Below are 24,748 nucleotides of genomic sequence, written 5' to 3'. Positions count from 1 at the left end.
AGGGGACCAAGCACCAAACCCTGGGGGACGCCTTGGGACAGAGGAGCAGTGGAGGAAGTGCAGTTATTGATATGGATGAACTGGTGTCTGTTGGTGAGGTAGGATTTCAACCAGGAGAGTGCAGTGTCAGTGATGTTAAGTGATGATTCCAGGCGGGATAGCAGGATGGTGTGCTTGATGGTGTTGAACGCTGATGTGAGTTTGAGGAGGATGAGGATGTTGAGGTTGTCTGAGGAGAGGAGGAGGTCGTTAGTGATTCTGAGGAGGGCTGTTTCTGTGCTGTGCTTTGTGCGGAATCCTGATTGAAAGGGTTCAAACAGATTATTGGAGCTGAGGTGGGATTTTATTTGGGAGGCTACAACACGTTCGAGTAGTTTTGATAGGAAGGGGAGATTCGAGATGGGCCGGAAGTTGGACATGATGTCAGGTGTGAGTCCAGGCCTTTTCAGTATGGGTGTAACAGCAGCCAATTTGAGTGCGGGGGGGACTGATCCAGAGCAGAGGGAGGAGTTAATGATTGTGGTTATGAGTTGGGAGATGGCAGGGAGGCATTCCCTGAAAAATGTTGTTGGTTAATTGTTCCTTTATGTTAATAATGAGGTTGAAAAATGTCTGGAAAACCTTGTGGGTTGTGTTGAAGTGACGACTCCATTAGGGTTATGGGGGGGCTTCACTGTCGTTGTTACAATAACAACCACATACGTTGTTAGTTTAAGAACCCAATGTCTAAACAAATGTTGTTTAGAGGTTTTGAAGATACATGATTTCTGAGGACAGAGACAAAATACTGGATGCAAAAAACATTGTACACAGTTTTGTTTTAGTATTAAAGAACTGCAAATGCAAGTTCCAATTTTCCGTGTTTTATTTTGCTCATGAGATGTCATGAGGTCATGGATTGCTCCTTTGAATGTAACAGCATGGCCGCTGCTGATGTCTTTCTATTAACTGCAATTTCTGTTAATTAAGTCGCAGTATCTGCTTGGGCTCCAGTTTTATTTGTCTGCTCTACAGTTTACTCCAATTAGCTGCGACTTTGCATCCACCCAGAGAAAGACTTCAACCAGCAGCAGCTGCTACAACAATACATCTAAAAAGTGTTTTCGTGAGCGGGCTATAAGTTGAATCACTGACATGTTCAATGAATTGGAAGTAAGCATGCGTCAAAATGTATTTATTTAGATTAGATCAATCATTGTTGATTATCGTTTTAAGCCCTGGGTTGATTGATTCAGAGGATTTATCTTTTTATGCCGTGACAAAAATCTAATAGGAAGTCATGCAGAACAAATGACAAGAAGCTACTAAGACATTATTGTATGAAGAATGCATTATAAGAGAAAAGGAAATAAATTAGAAATACAGATCGAAAGAGGGGAAAAGTCCTATTCACATGGGACTAATTTTACTCATGCGTACCGAGTGATTTGCAATAATTGGTGTGCTCGATGGTGGTTTTAATCCACAGGGAATCCAACACGTCTCCTTTTAAATTGTCCATTACAAATGGAGGAAGCTACTGGTGAAATCAATCGAGGAGGGTTTTGAAAGTCTTTTCAGCAGAAAACTCACATTTTGTTTAGCTGAAACCAGGATGTCACAAATGGTAGATTATTCAGAGCACAAGGTTTTACATGTTAAAGATCTGTTAAGCAATCATTTTGATGTCAACATTAATTCGAATCACACCTTGAAATGTATTGCTGTGGGTTGTAACAGATTGTACAGATAAGTAACACCAGCAGCAACACGCAACACCAGCCCCTTTCAGCTCACTTTTTTGGTTTGCTGGTCCACATTGTGGAGTAACTCCTGCTCCCACCGACCCCCGAATATTAAACTGTGGGCAACCGCTCTCAGCTCTCATCCACACACAAGCTGATTGTAGGCTTCCTGCCCAGCGTGATGTGGTGGAGCGCCAAAGTCACTGAGTGGCTGGTGAACACAGTCAGACATCCAGGAAGCCAGAGAGAGCCAGATGTTTTTCTCAGGAGTTGGCGTGAAAAATTGGAAAAAAGCGCCAGTGAACATTGGACTTCATTAAACAGGTGGCGAGAAATAGAGCTCTCACTGAATGCCCATGTCGCATTGTTTCTTGTAGAGGTGTCAGTAATTTTTGGGATTGTTTGCTAACACATAATTTGGATAAAATGAAAAAAAAAGTGATTAGGCTTGGTGTTGTGTCTGTTGGAGTCACCCTTCTGCCAACTAGTGATGGCAACATGTTCTATACATTTTCAATTTCAATGTCCAATGTGAATATTTTTAACAGAACCTGTACATTAAAAAGAACACACACTTATCAGGCCATTGGCACATCTCTTCAACCTTTAGCATATTTATTGTCTATAATATAGAGACCAAAGACCTCCTTGGACCAAAGTGAATGGTCAGGCTTTGGACCATTTCTCTTTGGTCCAAGCCTGATGTCCACATTTCAGTCTGGGACTATATGCACATGAGTGTGCCTGTGCAATTGAATGCCATACAGGGCTGAGAGGAAGCACAGATGTGTGACAGAATAGCCTGACGTCTGGCGATGTGCTTGCAGGCCGCTTCAATGGAAGTGTCTTCCTTGCTTTCCCTAAATGCACTCAGACAGAGACAAAGACGGAGGCTGCAGACTGAATCCCTGAAACGGACAGCCCTGGGACGCCGAGTGAAAGTCAAACAGTTTAGTGCAGAGCATTTAGTGGCTGGATCTCTGTCTGCCTCGTCCTTTAATGGAGAGTCGAGCAGGTGATTGCTGCAGTGGTGCAGAGGCTGGCATATGCCAAGTTAGAGGGGTGAGACTGGCAGAGACCCCCTGCTTTCAGTGTCATCTGTCACGGTGAAGTATGTGTGTGTGTGTGTGTGTGTGTGTGTGTGTGTGTGTGTGTGTGTGTGTGTGTGTGTGTGTGTGTGTGTGTGTGTGTGTGTGTGTGTGTGTGTGTGTGTGTGTGTGTGTGTGTGTGTGTGTGTGTGCGTGCGTGCGTGCGTGCGTGCGTGCGTGCGTGCGTGCGTGCGTGCGTGCGTGCGTGCGTGCGTGCGTGCGTGTGTGCTCAGCATGGTGAGGAGAGAAAGGAATATGAGGGAAGAGGAGGCAGAGTAGGGAGCAGAAGGCCTGGCAGAGACTGAAGAGAGAGAGACATGCCTGGCTTACAGTATTTAGGAAGGTAGAGAAATGGATAAAGTTGATACTGTTTGTTTGAAGTGAAACCTTTCAGCTGTAAATATGTAAGAAATTATTTTGCAGAAAAAGGTAGACAAGTGTCATTGTAATTGCAAATCAGTGTTTAGTTTGTTTCAGTTTTACAGTACAAAACAATTAAAGTGGACCAAATAGAGAAAATAGCGTGTACAAAGGCATGACAGGAAATATCTTCACAGAAGTCTTTTTTCTCTTTCAAAACATGCCAAATGGAAAATGTATGAAGGACAAAAATTGAAGTTTCGGAAAATTTGCTAACTGAGCAACATAAGCAGGATTTGAATGCTTTCTCCCCCAGTTTATTACAAAAATAACCCTAAATGACCTCTCTCTTTTGTGGACTTTTCTGTATGATCTCTTCGACTCAGATATCAAGCAAACATAGGACAACTGCACAAGTCCAAAGTAATTTCCCATTCATGTTAGCCTATTGTCACGCTGCAGCATGCACTTCTTGATTCCAAACTGCTTTTGAACAGTAAGAAAACCAAAGCAATGCTTTTTGCTCCCAAGTCAGCGTCCTCTTGCCTCTCCATTGACACCCTTGATGGCGTCTCTGTTGAGTTTGTTGATATCTACAAATATCTTGGCTTTTGGTTGGACAGTAATCTGAACTTCAAACACCATATCGAAGTTCTAACAAAGAAATTGAAATTCAGTCTTGGCTTCCTTTACAGACTTAAATGTTGTTTTTCAACTTCATCCCGTAAAAGGTTGGTCTCTGGCTTATTCCTGTCCCAGCTGGACTACGGTGACACCATTTATAGATTTGCCTGTCCCACTGTCTTGGCCAAACTTGACCCACTCTACAATGCTGCACTGCAATATATATCAAATGCACCCTATAGGACTCATCATTGCACACCGTATAGCCTAACTGGATGGTCCTCACTCACTATGCGTAGGATGCAGCATTGGTTTTTATTAATGTATAAAGCCATTTTAGGAAATCTTCCACTCTACATATGTGCCAGATTTGCTCCAGTTTGTGACTTTTACAACCTCAGATCCAGTGTCTTGATACGGTTCCAGGTTCCTGCTGTGCGGACTGAGGCTGGAAAAAGGAGTCTCTTTTATTATGGTCCTTGGTCTTGGAATGACCTTCAATCACGCCTCAAACTGACGGCACTTGTTTCTATAGCGTTTTAAATTGAAGTTGTCAGAAGTCCTTACCACCAGCTGCTCTTGCAGTAATAAGTAGTGCCTTTCTTACTGTCCTAATGTGCACAATGTAGTAACTGCTTTTTTTCGTCTTTTGTTTTCTTAGTATGTTCTCTGTATTTTATATGTTTGTGTTATGTGTTATGTGTAACGTTGCTGCCTTCTTGGCCAGGTCAGCATTGTAAATGAGATTTTATCTCAATGCTTTTTATCTGGTTAAATAAAGGTTAAATAAAAAAAAAAAAATGGTTTCCCTGTGTTTATCTTAACAAATAGCCAAGCAGGAAGCATTATCTCTGCGTAAAGGTTTACTGATTGCAAGTGGCTAGGATGATGTACTTACTGAAATTGTAAACACACTATGGCTTCAATTGGATATTGGTTGGTCACCTTGTTGTGAGCGAAGTACTCATACTTTAAAAACCAGTCTGAAACAGCTTGTATGAGGTGATATTTCACTTCTTAAAGATCTTATAAGATCACAAGTCTTATAAAAGTCACTGTCACTATACATACAGTAGCCCATACTGTATATGTATCAGAGCAGAATAGAGCAGAATATAAATAAACCACAAAGGCATAGAAGTTCTAGGTTTTATGATTCAACAAATTCTTCAATTTCACATTTTATTTGTCCTTTCCTTCCTTTTTCTTTTTGATGACAAGCTGCAAAGCTGGGTCTTTACATACTGTATTTCCTTGTTCAGCTATAACACCTCTAACCCCCTCTTGAGTTCCAATTTAATATCCAGCGGCGGGATGAATAGTAGTTGAGGGACTTACAACCCATGATACTCCCTTTCTTCCTTTAGTAATCAAGGTAAAAAGGACACAGCACAGACATAAGGTACTAATCCAAGCTCAATGTGAGGCCGGCATGCATAGAAACAGTAATACTTTTATTGTGTACATGCTGATATCTATAGATGTGCTTCCATATGTGACCTCAAGTATAAATAGCATCTAAGGGTGTTTACCATCTACCTTTTCATACAACTCCCAACATTAACGTAGCACAACAGAAAGTGACCATCATTGGAGTAAAAATTATCATTTGGTAAAAATGGCTTCAGTTCAATGAGTCACTTTATAACTGTGTGACTCCTCTGGGAGTTTCATGCATCAAGGAAGCTTCTTAATCTGTCTCCCTCTCAGTTTTGTATGACCTTTCTTCACCTCCATCACCGTGCTTTGAGAGATTTTGTTCCTACAAAGGCTCTCGCCTCTCGCGTCTGTCTGCCTATTTTTCATTTTTTCATTTAACTTCTTTGCTTTCCTGTTGCTTACAGGGTGTGACGTTAAGGTAAAAATGCACAATGGCTTTGCAGGTAACTTTTATTCATCGTCAGATAGGATCAGGACTCAATGTTCTGTACAGATGTCAGTAATCTCCTGAGCTTAAGATAAACCGTCTGCCAATAGCAATGTACTGACCACTTATTTCTTTGTTTCTCACCTTCCCCAGAGTTCTCCTGTTGTGCTTGGAAATGATCTCTTGGGATTTAGATTTTCTGCTTTAAGAGATTATCGAAACATTTACCAACAATAAATTGTGTGTGTGTATTTTCTCTGTGTCCCAAAATGTAATATTGTTATAGAATTTAACTGACTTTAAATGTTGTAGCTTGATAGTGCCCCCCATTGTTGTATTTGTGTATCTGTGTTGATGCTCACTAAAAAGTCTTATAATACCACTTCAATTGCAGCCAGCATCAGAACATGCACTTTAAGGACACATGGAAGGGTCACCTTGATTTATATTTGACATACAATCAATGTTGGATATTTCTAGAGAGTTTAGGTCACTGATTGCAGTCTATATCCAAAACAGTGATATTTATGTTGTGCACCCCAAAATTGTGCAACCCCCTTTTCATTTATTTAATTAAATTAGCTTAACAGTAATTTCCTTGATTTCCAAAATCTATATTATAATCCCCAATAATGCAGGTGACAATCACACACAGTTTTACATTGCATATGCATTGTGAAGTTTATATGGCTAATTTAAGCAGCATAAAATCTGATAAATGTAAGCAGCACCCGGGGGGAACTTTTGACATGGGATCAGTTGCGGCCCGGGTGGTCTCAGGAGGAAACTTCCGCCCACTCCTCAGACGCAATCTCGATGACGAACTGATTTACATTTTACAGGTGAGTGGTCGTTTAAATTGATCAATGTCAACTTCATTACTTGCTGTAATGGCGAGGGTTTACACACATCTTTTGACATCGTTTTGAACCTTTATGTGGAACTTTATAAACTTTGATATAGCGACGTTTGCCGACCATTGCAGGTGTTCGTGTTAATGTCACCTGAGTACTGTCTTGCAGGCAGGTTAGTCACCGCACCGTGGGTGTTTGTGTTTATATGACCTGAGTACAGTCTTACAGGCTTACATAGTGTTTTTATTTTGTATCTTACATGTTTGAATAGCTTAAACAGGCTGGTATATTATTACTTGTTATATTACAATCTTAATGTTGTGTTTAATTTAGTTTAAAGGTGTATAAATTACTGTGAGGTGACATAGTCTTGTGTTTTTTTTATGAGAATATTTCGTTTTTCTGTATGAGTGAGAGCTGTGTAATGTGTATTTAATTGCGGATTTTAATACGATGCTTTGATTGATTGCTTTGTTTCTTAATTGCTGCTGGAATTGTACAGATGTTTATTATTATGGTGTGGTATTATCCTGAGGGCCTGTAACATTTACAAAGAGTCACTCTGATTTGTATCTCTTTATCTGCTTGTTTCCAAACTACAACCATCACATGTAGTGTATTTTAAAGTTGTTTAGCACATAACATTTAGGAAAATAAAATATAAAAGTTGTAACGCAGTATACCCAGGCTGTAGCCTTCTCTCAAAAAGATTTCTGAATTACCAGGGAGATAGGCATAGCAGGGAAATGCATTCTTGTTGGACCGGAGACCAGCAGTGCATCTTGAAGCTAAGCTTTTGGAAGCAGCCACCCAGAAGAGCTGCCTGAAGCTAGAATTATACTGCTCCACTCTCAGAGTCAATCTTAGCAGTGGGGAGTGGGTAAATTTGGCCTCCTTAAGCAGGCTCAGCATCCGACACCTGCTGCAGTCTTGGGTTACAGGTGCTTGTTGTCCCTTCAGGGCATTAGTTAGCATTAACAGCTCAGACCATCTTCCAGAAGCAAAGGCCTATAGGAGAGACAGGAAGGAAGCAAATGGATGTCAAGAGTTATCTGATGGATTGTAGGTGGTGGGGGATACATGTCACGAGATAAGTGGTTGTTAGAAATGGCATTTACCATTAAGAAAGCTTTAATATTTTAGAAGATATTTCTGAACTGCGTTGAGAGTAAAACATGTTTTTTCTACAGCACCAGTGGTGTAGTGGGGATTTTTTTACTGGGGGGACGCTATTTTAATTAGGTCATCCCAAACAATGCCTCACAAGTGCGCACACGCGCAGTGCACTCACAAAACGGGCAGACAGGTCCACAGAAACTACCGGTATGCTTAGTCCTACTTTAGTTGCTGTACTGCAAAAAGCAGACCGCGCTGCGCTCAACACACACACACAGACTCAAAACCATGCTCTCTCTTTCTCTCTCTCTCTCTCTCTCTCTCTCTCTCTCTCTCTCTCTCTCTCTCTCTCTCTCTCTCTCTCATAACAAACAAACACAATTCCCAAAGTTTTCATGAAATTAACTTATTAAATAAATGAAACGAAAAATATAGCCTACTTATGCAAACAACATTGATTATTCTGATTAGACCTAGCCTACATTGCAAATAAGCAGACAGCGCTGCTTTTCACACACACACACACACACACACACACACACACACACACACACACACACACACACACACACACACACACACACACACACACACACACACACACACACACACACACACACACACCTTGCGTTTTGAAGACTGATTTGCAGCCCAGTTTCCCAGCTTTGCAGTCTATCCACGGGTATGCCTCTTGTTTCCTCCGCCACATCTCCTCCGTCCATACCTCTGGGAAAGGTGAGCTTGAGCTAGCCAGGGGCACGTTGCTAGCGCAGCTAACGTTAGCGTTAGTGCTAGCATTATCCACGTCTTTAGAAGTCAAGTAAAAAATGTATGCCTGCCATTATAGAGCTTTTTCGTTAGCGTTCTTGAGGGAAAGAGCTGCCGCAAAGCCGGCGAGCTGGCCGTGGGTGTGTCACTATATTTTATTATAATTACTGTGAAATGTATTATGTTTTTGTCATTATTACAACAAATACACACTTGCAACTGATAACACTGGCAATGATTCTATATTTATTAGACTATTAAAAAAAAGATCATGCTCCAAATAAGTGGGGGTAAGGCGTACCCCCGTGTCCAACGCCCACTACACCACTGTACAGCACTGAACATTGTATACTACTCTTATCGTGTGATGAGCAATATACAGTACTTAAATCCTCAAAATACACAGTGCTTTGTACATATAGGCAATACATTATTGAGATTTCTGTTACAATGCAACAGTAGAGAACTGTGATAAACACCTTCAAAAGACAATCTCCAACTGAAAATCTTTGGCAGCCTTTTCCTCGCCTGCCTTCACTGTCAGGAGCTTTTCACAGTCAGCGTTAAGTGCTCGGGACTGAACATGAGGGCCATCATTGTCTGACGTCTTCTGCCAGTGCCACCCTTCTCCATCCTCTTTTAGATGCAGAGTCAAATTCTAAGCAGTGTTTTTAGAGTGTCAAAGCCCCGTGTCGTGTTGCTTCAAAGACAAAGGCCCTGGGAAGTCCTGGAGAAGTCAGATCTTGCACTTTTATGCAGTCACTCGGAAGACAGTGCAGCGGAGAGTTTCTGCCGTGGCAGGACTTTTCTGAGAGCACTGAGAGGGAAAAGAAAGGACACCGACCAAGATCAGTGAACAGACTTTCCCAGAGAGGACTTTTCCAAAGGTCACAGTGTCCATTCACATTCCAATTTACATTGATCAGCAGTCTCCAAAGTTGTTTATGCACCAGGAGTTTCGCCCCGAATCCCTACCGTAAATCAACTACAGACTGAATCCAACATCAAGACGAATCTAAAGCCCTCTTTTATATGGGCAACAAAAGCTGCAGCAGTTTTTTTCTCGCGATATATCTTTCTGTGCCGTTAGACACCGTTTCAATTTTCCTCCCCAACTTTGGTTTTCATTTGATGTAGATCAAAGCACTACACATTTCACAAAGAATCAGGCTGTGAATCCCAGCGGTCACTTAAAAGCATTGACAAAGTAAATATATAAAGGAGGTTGATAGATTCAACTCGACATGTATTCAGTCAGTCCGTGTTACAACGTTGTGGAGCTATTTGTCTAATTAATGTATCAATGTTAACTAGTTTAGTTGGGGTAAAGTGAATAATTACTGGAATGACTTAATCAGGTTTTATCCTTTGTTTGATCGGGGAGCCCAGTGGTCCTTTTTTTCCCCTCGGTGCTCCTTCATTTGTTTTCCCAGGATACTGGATATTAGAGTTTCATGTGCACCACCTTCAGCTGAATATATACATGACACACACATAAGCTCATGAATATGGAAATTGTGCAAATAGGGTTGTGAATGACTGACAGGAAAGTTATATTTTTCCTGGTAGGCTATATGTTATAAAATAATTCAGGACAGTATCCAAGCATGAGTCTGGAAATATTCCTCTTATTATATTAATTTGTCTAATACATAATAATCATAGCTAACCTATTAGTATTGCCTAATGCCTATGTATTTAGAGTCTAATGAATCCTTTACCGCTGTTATAGAAAGAACATGAGAGATTCATAGAAGCAATGGTTTTGGTCGTTCACAGGATTTGTTTGCAATAACAAGAAATGAAACGAGATCTTTATCCTTATACTCGATGATCTTGTGAAATCCATGGTTTCTAAAGAAAATGTGGCACACTGACATGGTCCTGATGTTACGATAGATGATCCTAAAGGTGATGAAACTTTGCAAATGTATGATAATGAGATTCACACTGAGTATCAAATCTGTTTGCTTCAGATATGGCAGTGAACTCTGTTACAACAGCAGCTGCTGACCTGTCACGATCAAACAAGACAAAGCGTCCAATCTCAGCATCCGCTTCAGCTCCAAACGGTGTCATATCATTTGAGTTATGATAGTACAGTTTAAAAAGTGCAACCTTAAACTTGGTTAGACTCTGATTAAATATAAGCAATGTGTATTGAGCAGAGAGATATTGACGGAGGTTAGAAGAGATGGAAGAAATGGGATTGCAGGGACGGTGAGAGAGATGATATCTGCCGAGTGATTTAGATGCAGAGCAACAGGGACGGAAACGTTGAGAAGCCGGGCGATGCATCATTGATTGGCACTCTCATAGAACAAGGACAGATTCCAGATCAGCACTAAGGAGTTCGATTCAAAGTGTATTGACAAGTGTTCCCTCGCGCTTGGGAAGGGAAGGATGTGTTTAATTAATGTGCAAAACAAAGGGTGTATGTTAAAGCATTAAGTAGGGCCAGGGCAGAGGGGATGGGCGAAATTGTAACACAAACTGTAGAGAAGCTCGGCAGTGACTACAATCAATACATTAATTATGGTAACGGGTGATACTCACACACAGAGATGTTGATGACGGTCCTACTTTGATTAATGATTTTACCGAGAATCGTTCCTATAGCGCAACGCAAATACTCCAGAACCGTGACATTAACAGCATAACGTATCCGATGTACGACTGTTTAAACTTGTATTGATGGACCATGGTAAATTGGTTAAGAGACAGCCAGCGAAAAATGAGCGGCAGCACCATAAACAATCAAACATTTAATTGTACATTCCCTTCCACTTAGCAATTCGGTTGGCTGAAAATAATCAATTTTAAAAGCCACTGAGTTTAGTCTCAGGAGTGCAGAATCTGTTTCTGGATAAATTCAATGCTTGGTAGATACCATCACGTTGAAGCCCTTAATACTTCAGCTGTGCACAAAAATGATTGCATTTCTGAAACCCCCTCTTTATTTTCCTACAACTCTCAATTCCATTTTTTATTTTTCCCCTCTTCATTTCTCTTCAAGCATTACAAAACACAGCAGAAACCTTCTGAGACAATGCAGTATGGCACAGATTGATTATAGGGCTCTACTAATACATTGGAGACTGCCACATTGTACGGAAGTTGCTGAGGGTTGAGGGGAAATGGATAAATCTACCAGTATTGTCTGATTGCACTGCACAAACAGCTGACTGTACCTTTTTTTTTTGTGGTACTTTGGGGAAAATCTAAATTAAATAATGAAACATTTTCTTATACGCAAGAAAGTTTGTACATGGTAATGACTACAGTTTGTATACATCTTGAGCTGTCTATCCAAAAGCAGCGTATGAATTCTCTTTTATATTTTTCATCAATCTGACATCCTACACTGAAATACTTCTTCAGGGGTAATATATCACCAAGCAACTGCTGCAACAGCTTACTGAGAGAAAACTATCAACGACACAAAATGAAATCACAACTCATTCATTTGCAAGGCCATTAAGCTTCTCCTCTAACATAGTTTGAGTGTAAAGTTAGAGGAATTAATATCTGCCATTTTTCCTACTTATCACCGTATGGTTGGTTGGTATGTTTTGCGTTCCTTGGTTCGGATGTTAACATAACATGACTGCAACATTTTACAGAGGCAAAAAAATCATCTATTTGGATTAATGAGCCCAGAGATATTCTGTTAATTTGGACGTTCATGTTTTTGTAAGGGCCCCGAGAGGTAGTACCATAAAGCATCTGTCAAAAGATTTCACACCAGTGTTCGTAATCCTGAAAGACATAGAACAATCAGCAAACCACGTCCAGAAATGAATATGGTAACACTTTACAATAAGGTACACAAAATGTGCTTAATTACTGCTTAGTTACTGAGGAACTACTCATTAACTAACCATTAACTATCTAGTCGTTCCTCAGTAACTAAGCAGTAATTAAGCACATTTTGTGTACCTTAGTTACTCGGGAACGACTAGATAATTAATGGTTAGTTAATGAGTAGTTCCTCAGTAACTAAGCAGTAATTAAGCACATTTTGTGTACCTTAGTTACTCGGGAACGACTAGATAGTTAATGGTTAGTAATGAGTAGTTCCTCAGTAACTAAACAGTAATTAAACACATTTTGTGTACCTTAGTTACTCGGGAACGACTAGATAGTTAATGGTTAGTAATGAGTAGTTCCTCAGTAACTAAGCAGTAATTAAGCACATTTTGTGTACCTTAGTTACTCGGGAACGACTAGATAATTAATGGTTAGTTAATGAGTAGTTCCTCAGTAACTAAGCAGTAATTAAGCACATTTTGTGTACCTTATTGTAAAGTGCTACCATGAATATATTACACGTAGTGCAAGTTGTCCTTGTACTTTAAAATGTGCTCCATCTGTTGCTGCTGAGCTCTTGTCAGAATGGAGATTCTTCTTTTCTCTTCAAGCAACTATCTTTTATTCTGATGTTCAAGGATTGTAGCAATGTTTCTCCAGCCTTCAGCCTGTTTACTACATGTTATCTGAAAGGTTAGCTTGATGCTTTTCTTCTTCATGGAAGTCAAATGTGAACACCCTGACCTTCGCACCTTTACTTTCTGCCTTAATACATCTAGCACGCCACTTCCTGCTATAGAACAGAACATTGGCATTGGACGTAAACTGCGAGGTGTAAAATTGTGTATAATGTTTGTGATACATACTGATTATCTTGATATTCCTTTTTTTTGGCCCATTATAATTTACAATTCTTTTTCAATCTCAATAGCTAAAATACATATTTTCCTCACATATCATAATTGCAGGAAAAGGGCATGCACTGTGCGATGACACAAGACACAGTGGTTTCTGTCAACCTTTTACATTAGCTGTGGAAATTGAATGTTAAATGCTAACTTACTCATTGTTTTGCTATTATTGCTGCAAATAAATGCTCAATTATATCCAAATTTCCGATGTGGATGTTATACAGAAGAAGTCAGTCTTGAACATTGAAAAATAATCAATAATGTCATATTCCTAAATTAATTTATTACAAATAAATATAAATCTCCGGATATTACAGTGCCTGGATGTTTTGTAGTGTAGTCCCGGATATAGACATCATAGTTTCACAGCTGTTTCTTTTTTAATTAAACATTTTTATGAGAGAAGAAATATTTGGAGAATCACGCGACTTGCACGTGTGATTTTGACCGCTGTGCCAAATTCACAACAGCTCGCTCCGTCCCCGGGGGCACAGATTTTTGGCTCTGCCCAGTGGACAAATGTGATTATTCTGCTGCCTGAGCAGCTCTGTCACTGTGTGCGTGTTTGTATGACTAACATCACAATATGTACTATATATTGGCCTTCTGTAAATCAGGCAGCAAGATTTAATACATATTGTTGGTAGCTTCTACAAACGTGGTTTTAGAGATATTATTACAGCACTGCGGCCGATACAAGGTATTCAAGTGTTTACTTCTATGATACTGTAGATGTGAATAATGTGAAGACAAGCAAAGGTTTAGAGATAAAAGAAAAGTACAGTGCATCAGTAAACCTTGACACAAGCAGCCTGATTGATTTGTAATCTGTCTCAGAACTGTATATCAGTGCCGTGGTGATAATACACTGCTGGCTGCCAACATAATATTTTATTCATGGCACCAATTCTGCAGCACAGGATGCTTTGCAATGCCAGACACATCCAATCAAGACATTGTTCCACAACTCTGCAGAGGCTACCAAGTAAGAGTACAGAGCAAAGGAGCCCCATTTGTAATGAGCTGAAGTTGAATGCAGAGCGGGTTAGAGGGAAACGAGATGGAGAAAAAGATGGTGCAGGATAGGACTGGATGAGCCTGTGAGAGCGGATTGTGTCAACGATAAGAGGTGGTCAAATCAATTCTGGGCGAAATGAGAAAGATTGATTTGGGAGTGAAACAAAGAAAATAATGACCAGGGCATGAATGAAGGAAGGGATGGAGTGAGAAGGCTGTCACAATTGAGTGGGCGTGTAAAAAAAAAAAAAGCTTCATAATTTTCCATCTTTTCCTTGTTTTCTTTTGAATCTGAGTTTATCTTTTTTTTCATCACTAATATGTGTTTTAATATCTGAAGCCTAGCCATGATTTCTTAATTCCTGAATTAATCTTTCCACTCATCTGTTTTTACTCATACTAAAATAATCTGTCCGCAGTGGTTATATGAATAAATGAAGAGGTCTACAGAAGACACAGCGGCATTGTTCACTCGCCTCCTCCTGGCACCACGGCTGAACTGTGTGGGCTGCTTCTTGTATTTGACAGTGTCCTCGTTTGAATTTTCAATTTTCTTACCCGTAGGAACCTTGGCGAGGCAATTAAAGGAATCATTCTGAGGATCCCACATGGCTAAATACTTAATAATAGGGAAATTATACATACATTTATTAAAAATGTATTATCTTGATTATAATAACTACTGCTTTATTGATAATTGTGAAACTTGATCACATACATTTCTGTAAAACAAGCATTGATTTTAAACCTATGGTCCTTGTGTTTTGGTGGCCACCATGCCTTTTGACCTCAGCTGACATTCACACTGTGAGACACGAGTGCTTTTGTGGATCAGCTAAATGTATTATTGCAAACGTTAGTTCTGTGTGTCAGTTTGTCTGTCTGTCTCTTTCGGCCCTTGCTCTCTTTCTCCCTCCCTCCTCCATTTACTCTCTTTTTACACCTCAGGCAAAAAGCGAGGTTGCTATCCTCATTAACCTCCCTGCCTCTCTCCAGCTCACCTCAGGCCAGCTCCACCTTAAGCTGCGCTCATTACTGCTGAATCAAGCTGGGAAGCAGAGAGAGTAAAAAATGTCTGACACAAACACTCTGCTGAAAAGGAAGAATGTCATAATGGGTGTCAGAGATGGAAATGAAAAGAGCAGAGAAACAACAACTGGGTACAAAAACTAAATGAAAGAAAGGCAGGGATAGGGGGTGATTTGCTTTTAGTGTGGTTAAATGAAAGAAGGACAAAAGAGACGGAGAGAGATGGACGACAGGGGCAGGGAATCCATTAGGAAACTCAGGAGTGGCTAAAATGATGTGTGAGCCAGTCATAAGCAGACATGTTTAAAGCTTACAACCACTGCACTTGGCATGCTTACCCATGATACCTGAAGATACCAGTTATTCATCAATGCCACATTTCTGCTGTGAGACTACCAATTCATGCTCGGAGCAAAGAGTGTCATGGCCTCCCCTATAAAGAGTCTGACTGGACTCAACCCTACTGCTGCTGCCGTATGGCTGAGTCAGAGTTCAATAATCCCTACAAACGTATCATTGATTAATGAGCCGCTGCATTAAGTACAACAGCTCACAAAGTACTTTTGATGATAATGAAGCAGACTATTATTTCTCCCAACCATGCAGTGAAAAGTTATTTTTTGCTGCATATTTGTTTCAAGATGTATAGGATATCTCTCTGATTAATTGCCACAAGAATGCTCTTGAAGTACTATCATTAAGACATTTTTAATTAGAAGGGGATGCTTTGCTGCGTGAGACACAGCACTTATTCCCAGACTCTGGGAAAACGACTGAGCTCAGCAGCAAAGGCCTCCTCGTGGCCAGAAGGTAACCAGCGGAAGCTAACTAAGGCACTGATGTGACATGAAACAGGACGGGCCTATCTGACATCAGTCTACACTAATAAAGTAATTACACTGATGATATTTTGTGTCATTGTACTTCAATAGCCCATGTCAGTGACTTGCATCTAGAAAGTCAATGTCGCAGTGCAGTGATGGAGATTTGATGGAGTGGCGAATTAAAAAGGACAAAATATGGCAGTTGCATTTTGAAAGCCATAAAACAGAGGGAGAGAGGCAGCAGACATGTTAAATTCCATCATCTATTACAGCTCGGCTCGTGGCTTTGATCCGGCTTCAAGGCCGCACTCTCTGACGCGCTCAGGCTCCGTTTGCTTCTTAAAAGGTGACTCGCCCGCTCTGTGCTTCATCATTCATTTACTATCCCTCATCCGTCGCCTATGGGAAACACATCCATGTATATAAATAAGCCTGCATGCCCACACACACTTACCCACACACTCATCCTTTGGTTAAGTAATTAGCAGCCTTCGCCAAGATGGAGCACAAGATTTACATTTGACCTTCAAAGTAAGAAACCTTCAGTTTTTCTATATATATTTTCTTCTATCCAGTTCTTCCATCTCCTGGCTGACTCTCCTTGACGTTCAGATTCAGTTCCTCCATTTCAAGGTACTTAACAACCGTGGCGTGTTGCTGCGGCAGAAATCATCAGTGAAAGCAAGTGTGCTTAAAATGGATGAAAAAACTTCAACTTGTGAGGCGCTAACAGCAAGGCTTGTAGTGGAAATGAGCCAAATAAATGGGTAATGCTTAATAAATCAATTTCCTTGAATTAGATGTTTGAGGCTTGTTTGGCTTTCTCTCAGTTTAAAACGTTTCCACAGGATAAAATAACATCTAAAGTACAACAAGTGGAGCTTTAATGTCAATCAACCTCAGTCATCTTCCACTGACCCGCCGCTTCCTTCTCTTCCCTTCTCATCTTCTTCATGTCGATCAAACTTCCTAACCTCCATCCCCCTACCGTTTTCCCACCATGCAGCTATCAATCTCCATCCATAATCCCCTACATGAATCATCCATCCAATTCTCCTCTCATTCCATCTATAGTCGTCCATTTATCCGGGGGCAGGGGAGCTCGCATCACAATTTCCGTTCCAGATTCTCCCTTTTGTTTTCCCTGCTTGTTCCATAAATTCCTCTCCCTCCTCCTTTTTGTTTCCTTGCACCTCTTTGGATAACATCACTCAGAGGACAAGCCTTTTGAGACCCAACGCTCTCATTCGCTCTCCCCCATCTCACTCTCCTTCAATCCCTCTCTGTGGGGTTCTCTGAGGGACAATGATTACAACCAAGTCACTTCCGCCCCTGCCATGCCAATTAATGCGTTGGGCTACATCACCATACTAAACAGGACTCAGAGCCAGCACAACTGGTAACTCTACAGCAGACACTTCAGGGACAGGTTCACCCAGCCGGACGCACCCCAAGTAGTCAAGAACTTCCCGCTCCTGAAACAAGCTGAAGAAGGTGTCCTTTTATGTCTGGCCAAACCATCAAGGCGCCAACCTCTGACATTGTAGAACTGGTCTTCTTTATTCTCTGTTCATTTGGTGTGAAATCCCTGTCATTTCAGCGCGTGTGCTCAAGGTGTCTCAGTGACTCTGACTGTGTGTTATATGTAGGCTCAAGCATATACTTATTGAATATAAGCTGATACAGTGAAACGTCTGCAGACATATGCTCCAATGTATTTGCTGCACAGTGTGGTTAGGTTACGATCAATCAAACTAACCTCACTGTTCCACCCCCTGATGAGTAATGATGCACTCTGTGGCATCGCGGCCAGTTAATCACACTCTAGGATGCATCATGACCCCATCATGCATCCAGCAACCCTGATTACAGTGGTTCTTACATTTCACCTCATACTTAAGGAAACCGAAGGGATTGACGATTCTATTTTTGCTATAACTGCACCATGACAGCGAGGCAAAGCTTGTTATCTCAGTACAAGACAAACGACACGAAAATGGTCACTCACATGGTGGTCATAAAAAAAACAGAGACGGTGAGAGCGTAACATTTTTGCAACAAATGATTGGGATTATTAAGTCAAAAGTGAATTACCATAACTGGTTGAGGCAGCTATGAGAATCTTCACTTAGAAAAAATGCAGAGACTGAAGGTAAAAACAGAAGTTCGACAAAAGGTCACAGCTCTAAGATAACGGCTCTAATTAGTGTTGCTGTCCAAGAACATGAGGTCTTCCTCTTAAGCACAAAGTCTTGAGCTCATCGGTGAGTCTAAGGGTCTGGAAGAGGCTCTGGAAAATACACTCTTTCTCTGCCTATTTTAAAGTTTATTACTACATTTTCTTTTACCAGAACATACCTTAAAATATGTCCTGTTCATTGCATTACTTCCTCTTTAATCATTTCCCTTTGAACTGTGCCTCGTGTGTTTCACATTACTTTCCCTTCAGTTTACATTTGAATTGCACATAAACATTTCTTACATTAAACGTGGACTTACCTTTTACTGTCTGCTCCACTTTACTACTTTCTATATTCCACCAATATGGTTTATATTGAAGTGAGTGTCCACTGTCAGTCTCTGTAAGTCTGCTTGGTTAGTCTCTGCAGGCCCTCAAGTCCAGCTGAATGCTTGTATTACTTTTACACATTGATGCAATATTAATACAGCTGTTCATTTTTGTATTTCTCTGCAGTGTTGCTGCAAATATTAAACACTGAGATAATAATGCGATACAATAAATCAATGACACATTAAAAAACATTTCATCAGACTTAACAGCCAAGATAACTCTAACCTGAGCGGCCAGAAGATAAGATAAAGAGATAATAACGGGCTTGTGTCCATTTCGGCTTATTAAAACCATCTACTCATAAAAGAAAATCTATTAAATGCATAATCATTCATTTTAGTTGCTCCAATATTATGGAAAAATGCCACCCACTTTTAAAAAAGCATTTGTGTCACCAAATTGGGGCAGAATATGTTAGAGTTTAGAGGTTAGCAGAGGACAAAATGAAATGCTTTTAAAGATATTCAATTGTGAGTTTTGTGCTGCTTTATTTGTACATGCTATTATAACTAATTGGCAATTTCTATCAACCCCTCTTTTTCTTTCGTATACCCTGCTTCACCTAAAACCTTATGAACTGAATACACAGATTACTTGTCCTGTCAAAAAATCAAATAGTATTGTTTCATTAGCCGCGTTCACACCGGAGTACTTTTCCCACTTTAGTTCCGATAAAGTTCCGAAATGTCGCGTTCACACCAAAAAGAGCCGGAACAAAAATTAGTTCATGAGAACCTTTTTACCCCCTTTTCCGTCATGCGGCTCTCTTGTGAGAAAAGAGCTATATTTCTGATTGGCTGGGCGGATTGCAAACCACGCCCCGTAAAACTCAAAAAAAGTGTTGCGAAGCCACCATTTTATTAGCATTATTAGCATTAGCATTAGCCCAGCGCAGAAACGCAGAGAGACTAACTTATGGCAACACAAAATAAAACATGGGAGCGGTAGAGATGAGGAGGTGTCGGCGTTCTGGCAGCTTCTACTGAAGCCAGTACACAACAACCGGGGACTTCCGGCCGGGGATTTTGGGCGGCAGTATACGCCGTGAAGTTGTTTGCGGCCTGCCGGTAAACCCAAAGCAGAAGAAGAAGAAGTGACGTCAGCGGCTTCATTTGCCTAATCCACCCCCAGGGACTTATTCCGGTGTGAACGCGATCTGTACTTAGTTCATCAGAACTAAAGAGTTCTGATGAACTAAGTTCTAATTAACCTTTGTGGCAAAAGTACTCCGGTGTGAATGCGCCTTTTGTCTTTTTTAGACCACAAAGAAACAGATTTATTTAGTTAACACTTCAGGACCCAAGAAAGGAGGTTTAAAAGACTCATATTCTTTGCACTCGTGTTTTTTCAAACCTGCGCAGGAACAAGCGCTTCTTCGGGGTATACTGCTAAACTGAAACTGTACTTTATATATAACAAACAATCAGTACTGTATGTGCCAGTTGTGTATCTACAGAAAGTGTTATTTTGTTCTTTGCGTTTGTTTTAAATGCCTAATGCAGCACTATTTCTGTATGCTGATGCACGTCAGTCTTTCCAAAATGAAAAACATATTGCTCCTCTGTCTCCTTCTGAGCCTGCTCACTGTGCTCAGGATGTCACACAGTGTGATGGGAGCAGGCGAGGTCTGAGGGTAATTGGCTTTGTAAAATCTGAGTCAAAATGCAAATTTGTGTCAACATTTTCGCAGGTGTTTGTACTTTTATTAAATAACTTGGAACAACTGAGTACAAACAAACTGCAACTTGTGACAGGTCTATAAATAATATCCGTGAGTTGACGGAAGGAAAGTTGAATTCCTGATTGCAATCATGAATATCATTAATGAAGCTACGCACTGGCATATACAGTATCTGTTGTTTGGATCACAGTTTTTAATGTCAAAATGTTTCTATGCTAATGTGGAAGCTTTATAATAATTGCCCCGGGGCTTTCAGTGAAAATCCTCTATGTCCAAACGAAGACGAGGAGGACATGCCGATTAGAGGAACAGTATAGCATGCTATGCAGGACGTAATTGTTTTTTTACAAACAATAGTTTACGGTGTACAAGCCATGTTGAATTGAGTTTTCCTTCAGGCCTTAAACTAGACCTATTCTCTTCATTCAATTAATTATATTGTTCTATTGTTGTTCCCACTGTTAGCTGCTGCTGATATAAAAACTGGGATGTTATCTATCCATCTATCCATCCTCTATCCATCTGCAGTACAGTATCCATAATTCACAAATCTTTAGTTTTGTAACCAAATCAGATATTTTATATATTAGAAAATAACGAGCTATATGGCATTGGTTAATATCACAAACATCTCCTGATTTAATTGCTCTGACTCAAATCGAATTAATGGTAAATATTAAGTATTTACAAACAAACCTACACTGTAAGTATCTAATGCTGGCTTTGATTTGCTGACTCATTAATCAGTCCTGATTTTCCAGTGCATGCCCGTTCATCTTTCTCCATCTTTCATCTGAGGCAGATCTGCAGTCAGTTAATCCCCAACTGTATTTATTGTATGAATGTCCAAACACTATAAATCAGCAAATAGGCTTTCTTCCTTATGCCCTCAGCAGTAATAAAGCATGAATAGGTTATTTGGGGAATAATGAAACATCTCTATGAGTCAAAGATGGAATAATACATCAGCTTATGGGAAATAATTATCGCAGACATACAGCCCATTTTGCAAGGAGTAGACCCAATGGATGCATGTGCTCTATATGTTCCTGAACGAGGAGGTTTGCTGACATGATGCAATAGTGAAACAAACTGCCAAATGCTATGGATGTATGTGTACATTCATGTCAGGTTTGCTGGGAGTTTCTCAGCTTCCTGTCATCTGTGTCTGACTGGTTTCTAGTTACTGTATGGTGATTTTCTCACCATGAGCCTTTAAAAGAAAATGAGATCCATCTAAAAGCAACACCTTTTCACACTTCTTTCTTGTACCAGATGCAGTGAAAGAGACATAGATGTTTACACATGGCCTATTACAACTTATCCATATAAAGTGTCTTCCTATGGTTTTATGTGACCTGCATTTAGGACCTTATGCATTGGTGTTGTAATCTGTTGACACTCTATCCAGTTTACCCACAACTTCTATGCATGTCGGCAATGTTCTCACTGTCTTTACAGGCCTCTCTGGTCTGACAGTATTCCTTTTCGGCAATTGAATAACACCTGCTTATCAGCAACACAGCCTGTCATTCTCCCTCATTCTGTTTCATTTATCTCCAAAACCCGAGCACCGGAGCCCATATGGCTCCAGCTGAACCTCACTCCCCCTCTGCACCCCCACCTCTGTCCCTTAGTTATTATGCCCGCCTGTCCCCCTGTGGACTGTTTTCTCTGAGTACTGCAGCAACACCGAACTGGCTATAAATCACATTGCATTATCACCGCGCCGTGCTTCGCATCGCGCTCTGCCCGCCCATCGCGTGCCTCCGATTGGCCGCTGAGGCTCCTTGGCCAGCCTCCCCAAACGGGACATCGGTGCAATCGTACATCCCGCCTCCTTCCTTGGGGCCGGTGATTGGGAGAAAGGGGCTATCCTTGAACTGTCAATCATGCTCTTTCTTGTGCGCCTCGCATTCACTGCTGCTCCCTGCGACGCGCTGAGTGCGGAGCGACGAGACGCGCTGCATACCAACAGAGACACACGGGAGCAGGCTAATTAAGCTCAAGTGGAGACTTGCGACTGGTCAGGACGCACAGACCCCATCCTGTTCTCTCACAAAAAACATATTCCTGTCAATTCATTGGACACTTTACATGTCCCCTTTTTTTCCCATGCATTTTCTCAAACATTTTTCTCCAAGGCACTGAGAGACAAACTAAGTGTGTGGGATATTTGTTTTTCTCCCCTGCTTTGGTCATTTCTGGTTTTCAGAGTCTACACAGGAGAAGACAAACAGCTCTCTTCGCCTCTATCTCTGACGCGGGTCATCAGAAGGAAAAAGTCAAGTGGATAAGACCGTTGTTTTCGTCCAGTCACATGTAGAAGCGTTGGACTATTGCAATAGACATTCATTACTGGGTCGTTTTTTTACACCGATTTCCCCGCAACGGCAACATAAAGGAGGAATACCAAGGCATTTGGCTGCAAAAACAAGCAGAAAATCAATCAGAACTCCATCATGGGCTGCCCTCTCTTGCGGAACGCGTTTGCTGGCTTGATCCTGGTGCTGCTGTCGAAAGGTAAGTTCTTACGAGCTACTTTAGCGATGTGCTCACGTTTCTGTGTTGATGCGCCTCTACGCATGTATCTTCGCCTTTCATTTTCGGAAAACGGTTGTGGAGGTGAATACTAATGATGATGAAGGGGGGGGGGGGGGGGGGGGTTCTACCTGCCCGTGAATCACGCGTGTCTGCTGTACCACTGCGCTTCAGTTTTCCATTTGCTCACGCAGAGATAGACAGAAATGTAGAGAAAGAGATGTTGTGTGTGTGTGTGTGTGTGTGTGTGTGTGTGTGTGTGTGTGTGTGTGTGTGTGTGTGTGTGTGTGCGTGCGTGCATGCGTCTGTGTGTGCGTGAGAGCGAGCGCACAGCACCAGGTTCATCTCCAAGCCAACCTCGTGGTTTCAGTGTAAGCAACGAGTGATGCATGTTAAGATGTTTACTATGAAAAAATAGACTCACACCCCCCGTCCTCACTGAACATTCCTTTACGTGACTTGAATGGGACTGCTTTCCCACGTACACGACGCACCACCAGTGCAAAGAGGGGGAGGGGGGTGGGGATGTTGGTGGTGGGCTTAATGTAAGTATGGGTAGAAGCAATGCAGAGAGACTCAGGAGGGAAAGACAGTGTTGTGTGCTCTCTCTTCAAAACCAAGGTCGAGAGACAGAGAGAGATACATGGAAAATATGGACAGTTGGGGGGAGGGGGGTCTAAGGGGGTCAAACATGCACTGGGTAGTGAAGCCTGAATTCTTCTCTTTTATCCCTGCCTTAAAACATCTCCCCTACAGCATAGCAAAGGAGACAAACGCTCTTCATTGATCTTCTCTTTTACAACATCTAGATAACTTGCTCCAGAGAAGATCTCCTTTTAAACTGCTTCATTATGTATGACACAAACAGAGTTGTGTTGTTGTCTTCAGGGATTACTGACCAGGGAATACTTCAAACCCACCCGCATTATTTTGTTCATCATTTCCTCCTCTAATTTCCTCTCCATGCTTTGGGATGTCCCACCATATATTAGTTGTGCACGCCATTCTCATCATGTTTTCTAATTTCCTTTTGCCTATCTAGCATGAACACATAGGCTACACAAATACACACACCTGGCTCAATTACACCTGCCTTCATCCTGTGGGAAATCAGTATATAAATAAATTACTCCTGCCGTTAATAACAATAATTGATGTGTCAGTGCAATAAGATGTGAGGTTAACAACGTGCAGATGCAGACGGTTTGTAGCCTCCTGCTCCTGAGCTCCTTGTGGGCAGGGGAGCCCAGCTGGTCACGGTTGGTCACGGGCACGGTTGGTCACGGGCAGCCCTGCAGGACACACACACACACACACACACACACACACACACACACACACACACACACACACACACACACACACACACACACACACACACACACACACACACACACACACACACACACACACACACACACACACACACACACACACACACACACACACACACACACACTCCAGCAGCGCACAAACCAACCCTACAACCACACTGAGTCTCATTTCAGCTTTCAGCCCTCTGCATTTGTAACCTGTGGGTTTTTGCAATGTGAAGGTGTGACCAATCATTAAGCAGCAGTTGAGGAATGATTGGTTATTGTCACATGTGAATCAAATTGGAGTGGGATCCCTCCTGCTGTAAGTCCATAACACGTCCCTCTTTTAAGTTAAAAAGCATGCGTTATAAAGGAAGTACATGACTGTTAAACAGGCACTGTCCACTGCTTGATAAATCATGCTGCAGTGAAATAATCCTTTGTATCTGTGCCTCTTAAGAGTCAGGCCAGTGTGGTAAGTGGTTGCTTTAAGGCTCTACCACCATTGTGAAGAAAATTGTGTGTGTCATTCATGCTCGGTAAATGACAAAAAAACACAAAATCCCATTATTTTATCCCCTGAACATGTTTTTCCCTCTTGACAGTGATAATCACGCAACTTCACATTATGCACAACAAATAATTA

At 41.3% G+C, this 24,748-nt stretch overlaps 1 protein-coding gene across 1 annotated transcript in view; it reads left to right on the top strand.

Moving 5' to 3' along the window:
• The first annotated feature begins 22,123 nt into the window (after positions 1 to 22,123).
• The window catches only part of iglon5 (IgLON family member 5), a 97,936-nt gene continuing 95,311 nt past the window's right edge, over positions 22,124 to 24,748 (top strand). The window contains exon 1 of the mRNA XM_079692341.1: positions 22,124 to 22,768. Within this exon, the coding sequence (XP_079548467.1) occupies positions 22,708 to 22,768 (61 nt within the window). The 5' untranslated portion in view covers positions 22,124 to 22,707. The remainder of the gene's footprint in view (positions 22,769 to 24,748) is intronic.

The sequence above is a fragment of the Notothenia rossii genome (genome assembly GCF_949606895.1).
Source record: "Notothenia rossii genome assembly, chromosome: 7".
Lineage (NCBI taxonomy): Eukaryota > Metazoa > Chordata > Actinopteri > Perciformes > Nototheniidae > Notothenia > Notothenia rossii.
Note: the sequence above shows the minus strand (reverse complement) of the source record. Positions and strands in the feature narration are given on the sequence as shown.